General features: G+C 21.5%; 3 protein-coding genes across 3 annotated transcripts in view; 1 reads left to right on the top strand and 2 right to left on the bottom strand.

Moving 5' to 3' along the window:
• Positions 1-1,325, top strand: part of LOC102678203 — an 11,683-nt gene extending 10,358 nt beyond the window's left edge. The window contains exons 6-9 of the mRNA XM_031509332.1: positions 46-189; positions 531-833; positions 987-1,090; positions 1,163-1,325. Of these exons, the coding sequence (XP_031365192.1) occupies positions 46-189; positions 531-833; positions 987-1,090; positions 1,163-1,302 (691 nt within the window). The 3' untranslated portion in view covers positions 1,303-1,325. The remainder of the gene's footprint in view (positions 1-45; positions 190-530; positions 834-986; positions 1,091-1,162) is intronic.
• Positions 1,326-2,468: 1,143 nt separating this feature from the next.
• LOC102678966 (leucine-rich repeat and IQ domain-containing protein 4-like) lies at positions 2,469-5,434 on the bottom strand. Its single transcript, XM_006613287.2, has 5 exons — positions 5,368-5,434; positions 3,742-5,084; positions 3,410-3,582; positions 3,204-3,283; positions 2,469-2,873 (listed from the first exon to the last, which is right to left on the bottom strand). The coding sequence occupies exons 2-5, from the start codon at positions 5,080-5,082 to the stop codon at positions 2,692-2,694; spliced, it is 1,776 nt and encodes a 591-aa protein (XP_006613350.2). The 5' UTR covers positions 5,083-5,084; positions 5,368-5,434; the 3' UTR covers positions 2,469-2,691.
• A 1,388-nt stretch (positions 5,435-6,822) lies between these two features.
• LOC102677474 (protein KRI1 homolog) lies at positions 6,823-10,022 on the bottom strand. The gene is made up of 8 exons (XM_006613186.2): positions 9,896-10,022; positions 9,657-9,801; positions 9,485-9,570; positions 8,988-9,377; positions 8,155-8,916; positions 7,825-8,085; positions 7,583-7,740; positions 6,823-7,492 (listed from the first exon to the last, which is right to left on the bottom strand). The coding sequence occupies exons 2-8, from the start codon at positions 9,766-9,768 to the stop codon at positions 6,865-6,867; spliced, it is 2,397 nt and encodes a 798-aa protein (XP_006613249.1). The 5' UTR covers positions 9,769-9,801; positions 9,896-10,022; the 3' UTR covers positions 6,823-6,864.
• Between the last annotated feature and the right edge of the window lie 1,092 nt (positions 10,023-11,114).

Genomic DNA, 11,114 nt, shown 5'->3' with positions numbered 1-11,114 from the left:
TAATAATAATAATAATAATAATAATAATAATAGTAATAATAATAGTAATAATAATAATAATAATTACATCGCACACACATCGATGTACTGTTCAATTTTACTTATTCTATTCTTTATTACCATTTGCCTTGTCGCTGCCTACTACTTTTACAAACGAAATAGTACGAAGGCACGTGGTACGCGATTCAAGTAATTATCGTAGAGCTAACTAAGCATAATTTGCCAATTTTTTTTGATAACATATCTTTTTTTTTTCTTTTTTTCATCATCAAATTAATAATTTCACGATGCAATTTTAATTTTTTTATCAATTTCATTGCAACCAAATTTTATCATCTCTTTTGCATTTATATATATAATGTTGATTGAAAATTTGATTGATGAATTTTGCACAAATTTACAAAATTTATAATCCATGATATCAAATTGATTTCAAATATATCACGATTTATTCTTAATTTTTTATTTTCAGTCATATTACATATTTCTATTAATATTTTATCTGAATTATTTATATGTCTCGAATTTAGGCATATGCGGCGACCCAAAGAGGACAAAGATACCTTCACCGATTATTTGGAATGGAAAGACGAAATTATTTGTTCGTGTACGGACATGGAGGACTATTGCACGGGAGAATGTTCATGCAAAGAAAATGATTATAAACATCACGTAGATCGTCGAAGTAGTAGCAGTGACGATTCTGTCAAAGAATTGAATTTTGTGGTGCGTAAACCGAAAAAGAAAGAAAAGAAAAGAAAACGATTTACCTTTTTCCAAAGCTCTTCTCAAAATAAGAAGAAGGAAAAGGAACAGGAATATCGGGATAGGAAGTGCGTAAAAAGGAGGAATCTTGGTACGATAGAATTTAAAAATAAGCAGGATGCATCACGATCGTTTATGCTAAATAATTTTATTTCAAATAACGTGATGCATCTTGTTATAGAGTTATTAATAATATAATGGATTTTTTTTTCCGAATCAAGGAAAATTTTGGAAAATATGATGATGAAGAAACATGAAAAACTATTACCAATGCTTCCAAACGATGTATGTTGTAAATGTTGTAAATGTACTGTGTATATTAGAGGTATGATTATGACGAGATTTGATTATCTTTAAATTCATATATTCGTTTTATGCTCAACTTATATGTATATAGATAAAATATTACGTGAAAAGAAAGCGAAAGAAAAGAAAGCAAGGAAAAAGAAGGAAAAAGAAGAAAAGAGAAGGAAAAGGGAAAAATTGCGAAAAGAACTACGTGCAAATAATGTATGTTTCAAAGAGACGTGTAAATAAACTATTGCTTGATTTGCTAATTACTTAATTGCTTTTATTATTATTTAAAATATTTGAAAGATTTAGAAAGGAGAAAATAATAAAATAATTATTAGATAAATATAAAAAATATGAATATAATTCAATAAACTATCAAATAACAATTAAAAAAGAGAACACATAATATGATCGTAACTATATGTGATATAATAATAATTAATAAGCTTTTTAATTCGACGGTATCATTCATAACTTTCGATTCTCGATTATAGATACGTGCGCATTTTTTAAAAATAATTTTTTTTTTCGTTCATTAACAAAAATTTGTTATATTATAAAATTTATTTATTTTTAATTGTAAAAAGATCTGTTATAAAATTGAAATATTTACATATAACTTATTAGATATATAATAACGAAAATCATGATTGTAAATATCATGTTACAATTTTGATATTAAAATTATTTACAATAAAATGAATGTTTATTAATATTAATCTGTATATTGCATACGGATAATAATATATCTATGGAATGTATTCCTTATCACAGTTGAAAATATTAAGTTGAAGTTAAAATTACAGATTATTCATAAAAATATGCTTTAATATAAGTATGCTTAATTTAATAGGTATGTAAAATGAATAATTATTTAAATAACTTTAGAAAAATTGATTATTTTTCACATTAATTATACAAAAAAAAAATTATTTATATATTTCTACTTATTCATATATTAGTCAAAATAAAATATCACAATGTATAGAAACATTAATAAAATGAAAAATAATATTGTTGTATGATATTTTTTGAAATAATTTATATAAATTAGTAATTCTTTCTATCATTTTTTAATCACATATTATAAAATCAGATAATAAATTTGGATAAAGAATAAAGATTATTATTTTAAATAAATTGACTTCATCTAAATTATTTGAATTATTATTTGAGTATTATTAAATTTTTGATGTCATCAATAGTTATTAATTTATATTTAATCATTTTATTTACTTATATAAAAATATAATTTTTCAATTATGTATAAATATGTATTCTTTATAATAGAGATCTGATTAGCAATCGTTTTTGTATTTAATAATTTAACTCAATTAAACTTAAGTCATTAAAAAAAATATATAAAAAAAAATATAGTCATAAATAAAATCAATTATTCAATTTTTTTCCAATAATAAACTATAAAAATAAAAGTAATAAATCATAATTATCAAATCACTTTTTACTATAATGCACATATTATATGAAACTATATTGTTATCTTATGTTAAACGGTTTAACTAGACAATATTCTTTTAAAATTGTTTAATATATTAACTGTAATAATAAAAAATCATTGAACTATACTTTATACAACTGTCAAATCAAATGCAACTTCAATTTCAATCTTCTTTAAGGATCTTCGAATTGACCTTCCTCGTAGTTAGATAGCCAAACTAAAGTCCCGTTTTGCAACATCTTTAAAACTCGCGTCATAATTCGATCCTCATGGAAATCCGCAGGACGATATATTTGTTCAAATGGCTGATAAAATGTGAATGGCGGAAATGTTCGCTTTTTTGGTTCTTTATTTTCTAAAACAAAAACATAACTATTTTGTCTAACCTTTAATATCTATGACATTTATTTTAATAACTATAGTTTAATAAATATATTTATTAAAACTATTATGCATATTTTTATACTTATATATTTTTAAATTTATTATGTTTAAATTATTAAAAGAAATACTAATTATTTTTCAATTGTTCGTGCTACGAACGAATTTGTGAATACGAATGCCATATAAAAGGAATTATGAATATTTATAAGTATATTGAATGTTATAAAGAAATGATTATTTTCAGTCAATTAATTAAATTCTGATTTATTATAAATATTAAATTTATGTATCTTTATTTTACCGTGAGGATCAAATTCATCAGCCGAATCTTCCGAGCTATCCCAATGTTCATCAAATATTTCGTTATGAGATCCTTCTGGTCTAAAATAATTTTATTTTATTTAAAAGTAAAATTAATTTAATAATATATTGGAAAATTTAACGTAATTTAGTTCTTTACTGAAACTTTTGTTTTCTTGATTTTTAAAATTTTTAATACCAACTTACAATACGCATAAAAGACGTTCGTCAAACGAAGAGCTTGATGATGAAAAACTTTTTTCACTTCCAGTTAATGATTTCACTTTTGATCCACAAGGAGATTCATAGCCAAATATAGGATCCAACCAGTAATGTCTCAAAGTATCTCTCATATCTTTATAATTAGGACACCTAGTGTACTATTGATTTGATCCATTAATATAGAATATCCATAATAATTTTTTAAAAATAAGCAATGTCAATTGTCGTATTACATAAAAAATTTAACAAGATGATCTTAAATGAAATTTGGCTTGTTTTTAATCATGAAACCATATTTTTTGTACTTATGTCCTTACCCATAAACATTCAGTTGAAAAGTAATTTTGTTCAAAATCTAATCCTTTCAGATTTGGTAAATTAAATATTATTTCTGGTACTATTTCAAATTCATTATTATATAGATCTATATATTTCAAGTTGTGCAATAATTTTATACTTTCAGGTAATTCATTTAAATAATTATGACGTAATTTTAATTCTTCTAACAATGCCAATTGTCCAATATTTTCAGGAAGATTTGTCAAGTGATTATTATTTATTATTAATCTACTCAAATTTTTTAAAGAACAAATTTCTTCTGGCAAGAAAAAGATATTATTGTAACCTAAATTTAGTTCAGATAGATTGGTAAATTTGTTTATTATTTCAGGTATGCTTGAAAGTCCTGTATTACATATGTCAATTATTTTGAGACTAGATAAAATTTTCTTTGTATTAATAGGCATAGTTGTAAAAAAATTTTGATAACATACTTTTCCATTTCCAATTATTAGTTCTTCAAGATTTGTCATTCCAATAATTATGGTTTCAATATCTTCAGTGCTAAGATTGCATTGTTTCATCAATAATTTTTTAACATAGGATATAGATGATTTCTTTGGCAAATTTAATGTTTGAAATCTCGTTTCATTCAGTGATACAATTTCAAGTTTCTTATATCTGGAATTCAATATCCATTTTGGAAATGAAAGACAAACATTATTTTTTTCTGCATAAAATGTAGTTAAATTAGTACTCAGAGGATAAAAATCCAATTTTGAATTTATATTACATGAAAATTCAAGAATTTGCAAATTTTTCATTCCTTTGCTTATACAATTTGGAATCCATTTAAATTTATTGTCATTAAGATAAAGAACTTCTAATTTATTTAATCTTGCACATGAATCTGGAAGATTTGTTAAATGATTTGTATTTAAAGATAAAACCTCTAAATTTAATAAATTTCCTAAATTATTGGGAAGTTGATTCAACTTATTCTGAGAAACATATAATTTTTTCAATTGATGTAATTCACAAATTACATCTGATAAGAAAGATAAACAATTATTATTTAAATTTAAATATTGCAATTCTTTTAGCATGTTTAAAGAATTAGGTATATTATAAAGTTGACTATTGCATAAATTAAGATCAATAAGTTTTAAAACTGGTTTAGTAACAAAATATTCTATGTGAGATTGTTTTTCTAATAAAAATAAATTTTCAATGATTTCTTTTTTTGTCATATTTATAATTTCTTTATCAGTTTCTTGTATCAATAATATATTTAAATCATTTTCACACATTATATTATGTGCTGTTGCACTTAATAATGTGTTATTTGATAAACTTCTTGAGTTCTGTTCCTTTGTCATATCTAAAAAATAATTTAAAATAATATACTTTATTTACATTTAATTTGCATTTATGAAATATATATAAAATATAGTATCTATACTAAGATTTTATATATCTGGAAATTGTATTTTGGTATTTTTCTATTTTCCAAATGAATTTGCAATAAATACATATAAAAAACCATTTTTATTCGATATAAATATAACCTAATAAAAAATTATTGTAATTCCTTATTATTTCTTATATATAAAAGTCCAAAATTTTATATTTTATTATTTTCAAAATAGTTTATCAATGTTTACCTTTATTAAAATTAAAATTTATTATAAAAAAAAATATTATATGCAAAAAAGTATTAGATTAAAAATTGTATAAAAATGACATCATCTAATAGTAAACATATTGTATATCATATATCTATTACATAGTAATTCTACCATAGATTACCTAGATAGGGAATAAATTTCTCATACAATATTTTTTTTTATTACCGGAAATAAAAAATTATATAATATGATTATTTTACATGTTACATTATCAATTCAGAATATAATATATTAGAAAATATACATAATTAATAAAATTGTTACAAATTAAATTTAATCAAATTAATTGCATTCAAAACAACGTGAATATATGATTATTATATTAATATTATATTAACATATTATTTTTTTACTTATATTTATTCTTTATACAATACTTTATATAATTCTTCATATTTATTCTTTATATTTTTTAAAAAATAATACTTATAACACTAATTTACTTTTTATTTATATTATTTTCTTTATGAAATTTACGATATGATTTAAGATAGTTGCAATATGATATTATGATGAAACATTTGGAAAAAAAGGAACATTTTTTTTCGGAAAATAAAAAAAGATGCTCTTTTTCTATTTAAAGTAGAAATTATTAAAATATTTTTTTTTGACTTTTCTTAATGGAATATTCTAACAAAATGGCTGACAAGATGTTATCATATTTTTTAAGAAAAAGAGCGTTATTTTTAGAATATTGCAAATGAAATTAGTTTATAGAGAAGAAGAACAAATAATACAAAAATATAGAATAGAACAAAAAAACAGAATAGTGTAAAAATTAAGGAATTATAAGCACCATTTTCAGAATACTGCAAATAAAATTAAATAAATAAAAAAAACAAATAATATAAAAAGAATAGAAATAGCGCTAATTCCTATACTGTAAGTTTATCAGCCTTATATAATTAATTATTCTTATTTATATTAATTTATATTAGTTTCATTTAAACATTTCAGAGATGGCGCTGATTTCCTTATTTTTCTGTCATTTTTGTTTTTCTTATCTATACTTGTTTTTGGCGCGTAATGATAAATAAGATCAGAGATATCGATTATCATATTTTCATCATTTTTCTTTCAAAAGTGTATTGTGTTTTAATTTTTAATATAAAACATATAAATATTATATTTTTGATTATCCGATATTTGGTAAAGAATAGTATACTTTGCGAGTTTTTGATATTCCAGTAAGTGTTGAAATTTAAACAACAAAAAGTTTAGTCCGACAACAAATGAAGTAGAAAGAAATTCTGAATATAAAGCAATAAGGAATAACAAATTAAATTTTAGATCTATTCTATACTTTATTTAATATTTATTCTAAAATAGAATTATATTTATTTGAAAATGTATTTATTGATATTGAATAAATACATACTCTTATTTCAATGATGATATAAGAAAAACAAAAAATAAAAACAATTCATTTTGATAACAAATTGTGTATATATTTATATTTATAATATATCATAACTACTGTTTCTTTTTGCCATATTTTAATTTGTTTTTTAATTTTTTTGGATTTATTCCATACATTCTTAATCTTTCAGGATTTAGTGAAGCAATATCATTATTGATTTCTTTGTTCTTTAAATTTTTCTTCTTTTTTTCATTGAATTTCTTCTTCATAATCTTTTCCTTTAATTTTGCTTTTTTGAAATGTTTGACATTTGACTCATTATGATTTTGATCATTAACTTTTCTTTTAGATGTAGATTTTTTATTAATAAATTTATCAGTAATTTCTTTTTGCATTTCATTTTTGGTAGAATTTATAGACTCTTTGAGATTGTTAATTTTCAATTTCTTTTGCTGTGATTGCTCAAGCTGTTCTTGCTGATTTTTCTTTTCTTTAGATTTTAAATTTTTCTTTGATTCTTTCTGTGTTTCATCAATATTATTTATAATCTTCTTCTTATTAATATCATGGTTTTTATTATCTGTTAATGTTTCATGATTAATTTTAGCAATAGATGAGTTGTTTTCTATTCCTTGTATATTTTTTTGCTTTTCTCGAGGTTTCTTTTTTGTTTCCATATTGATAGTGTTAGTAGTATTTACAACTTGTTTTTTATTTTCCTCTTTTTCATCTTCAGGTTCTCTAAAAAAAATATCGAATACAGATAAGTAAATAATAAAAATATAATTAAAAAAATAATTAAAATTATATTTCTTTTTCTTCTTTTCTTACTTGTATAAACTACTAAGTATCTTTCTTTTAAGTGTTTCATTTTTAGCTTTTTGTTTAAACATTCGAACATCATTAAGTTCCACATAATCTGGTTTATGTTGAAGAGCTTTTTTTAAAGAGCACCATTTATTCAGTTCTTTATCATCAGCCATTAATATCTGATAAAAAATATATAATTAAGATCTTTTAAAAATTAATAATAATGAATAATTAATAAATAATGAATAAAAAAAATTTCTTACTTCTTCCATGGTCAAACCATAATCGTTTGGTACAACTTTTCTATATTTAAATCTACATGGTATATCACCAATCATATCCTCATAATCTAATGAATAATACTTATCAAAATATTCTTCATAAGATTTATATTGCTGTGGATCAAATTTTGGCTTTTCTTGTGCCATAAGTTCTGCGAATTTAGATTTTCGTTTGCGTCTCTTTCTTTTAGGATCTTCTATTTCTTTTTGAATCTTTTTTAATGGATCATAATCTGCATCCATCTAAAATGGTATTTAAATTTTATTTCTTTTATTGAAATTAATATATAATTAAATTAAAAACAAAATTACATTAAAATCTGCATCTTCGCAGTGCGGCTCTTTATATTCTTCTTCTTCATAATTATCTGTATTTGGATCATAATCATCCCACGTATTTTCAATTTCTAGTTGATCATCAATATCTGGAAATTCAGGTTTAACATCTGTCTCGGGGGCGGCATAATAATCATCATTAAAAATTTGTGTCATTTTTCGATCATGTTCGTTAGGATCAAAATCACCTTCCAAATCGAGATCATTAAATTGTATATCATCATTTCCTGTAATCTCTCTTAATGTTTCTATTTTTTCTTCTATTTCTTTTCTCTTTAATGCTTTTAATTGCATAAGTTCCTCTTTCTTTCTTAGTTTTTCGTCTTCTTTTCTTTTTTTTACTTCTGCTCTTTTTTCAGCTCTACGAGTATCTTTTCGTCTTAAAGAATTCTCCATAGTGCGTGGATATCGTTTAATAAATTCCTGATCAGGTTCTTCAAATCTAAAATTATATTTATGCTCAAATTGTTCTTGTTTTTCAATATTTCTTTCATCTTCTGATAAATTTTCGTCACTATCGTGAATTGCGTAACTTTCATGTTCATTGCTAATATCATCTGGTCCTGTATAATTTTTGTCTAGATATTTATTATTGAGCACATAATCCCTTAAAAATTTTTCATTAGCATCTAAATTAGGATTTGTCCAAAAATCACGTAAAGGTTTGAGTACTTCCTGTTCATTTTCATTTATATTTATTTTTTGACCTTTTAACCATTCTTTATAATCAGCCTCTTCCTAAACAATAAAAATAAAATAACAATTCTGTTTTTTTTTTATAAAAAATAAAAAAGATTACTTTTTCTTACTTTTTCTTTTTCATTTTCAGATTTGATTTTTGGTTTTAATAAATCATCTTCCTCTTCCTCTTCTTGCAATGCGTTTTTAAAACTTTCTTTTAATTGTTTTTGCTCTTGAACATATGTGATTTTCTCAAATTCTTTATCCTTTTTTTGAGCATTCTCATCTTCACTATCGCTAAATTTTCCTTCTCTTTCTACAATAATCTTTCTTTCATAATCTCTTAAAAAAATAGCTTTTTCTTTTTTAGTTTTTTGCTTCTTCTTTTCTGAATATAATTCCTGTGTCTTGTTAGTATCGTTAAAAAATGTTATATCTTGATTATAAATTTTTGGATCTTTATTTTTTAAAAGAGCTAATGTCTTATAAAAATCTTTATCGAATTGCTCTGTCAGCTCCTATAAAAAGTATCTAATTAGGAAATAATATATATTATAATATTATAATATATTATAATATATATATTTATAAAACTTTTTATAAATGTAAAAATATTTTATTATACATTTTCTTCTTCGTTTTCAGAACTTTCACTTTCAGAACTTTCATCCGATATTGCATTTGTATTGATATCTCCGTATTTTGTTTTTACTGAAATATAAGAGAGTTTTAAGAGACAAAAATAGTTTGATACAAAAGGTTATAAAATTATACTATATATATGTACAATTACTTACATTTGTTTAATTCTTCTTTTTGCCGCCAATTATTATAATTTTTGGCATAATCTGTATTTATCTTTAATTCTTTTTCAGAATCGGAATTATCGCCATTAAATAAATTAGGCATTATTTCAATATCAAAAGAATCATCAAAAGTTAGCTAATATATAATGAGAAATAAGGTTCTTTTGATTTTGAATATTTTACAATTTTTAATATAAAATAATTATAAAAAAAATTTTAACATTATTTACAAATAAAAATTGTTGCAAGTTATAAAAAATAAAATTTATTCTTCTTAGAATAATATAAAATAATAGAATAGAACGAAGAGGTTATGTTTACGCGGATAAAAAAATCCACATACTATCTTTTCCTAAGAATTTAAGTACTACTTAAGATTTTATTTATTAATTGATTGTAAAAAACAAATTTTTATTGTTGAAATAAAACATATTAGATTATCTATTAATAAACAGGTAAACAAAATAAAATAATTTTATAAAATTCATTTAAAAATATAATATTTTGACAGGTTATCTATATTTATTAAAGTTTTTTGAAATATTGTTAAACGTATATTATAATTTATAAATCACTATTAATTCCATAATTTTTAACTTTTATTTATTGATGTTTATTCAAAATTATATTTTTTTGTTAGAAATCAAATAATTTTTATAAAAGATATAAAATATTAAATTTTATTTTAATTTATACATATAAATTATATTTATGTATCATAAAATTATTTGTCCCTGTTTTATTAATACTTTAGATTTATTTGTTCAGAATATTTAAGCTATTAAATAATAACCTGGTTTTTATTTCTATTATTTAGTTTTCATATATTCGAAATTTTTAATTTTATTCTTAATAAATTTATCCATTTTAATAATAAATAAACATTAAATTAAAATATATTAGAGGGATGTATAATTCATTAATAGAAAAATTTTTAAATCTAAATTTAAATTAATAAAATTTATTACATATTTCTGTTTTCAAAATTCTTGCCAAAAAAAATTTTATAATCAAAATAGTTTTCTAAAATTTATATCAGAATTCATATTCATCGAATTTATATCTTTAGAGTATCGTTTCTTGAAATTTTTATTCTAGGATTTATTGTTCTCGAAATTCATAACTAAAATTTCTGTTCCTAAAAATCTCATTTGTAAAAATTCTGTTTTTGAAACTTTTATTCCCAAAATTTCTATTTTTGTTAATTTAATTTTTTAAAATTCTTACTATAAAATTCTTATTTTCGAAAATTTTGTAAACTCCGAAATGTTTCTTGAAATTGCAAATTTTTGTATATCTTTTATATTAGAATCGATTCTCTAATTACCTAAATTGTTTCTAAAAATTCTGAGAGGAAAAAATTGAAATAAAAAAACTTTTTTTACGTAAAACAGGGCTTGCAGAGGCCAGCTCATTTTATTTAGAAGGCTTATATTTTTGTTTTGTACA

This window comes from Apis dorsata, unplaced genomic scaffold, assembly GCF_000469605.1.
Source record: "Apis dorsata unplaced genomic scaffold, Apis dorsata 1.3 scaffold_137, whole genome shotgun sequence".
Classification (NCBI taxonomy): Eukaryota; Metazoa; Arthropoda; class Insecta; order Hymenoptera; family Apidae; genus Apis; species Apis dorsata.
Note: the sequence above shows the minus strand (reverse complement) of the source record. Positions and strands in the feature narration are given on the sequence as shown.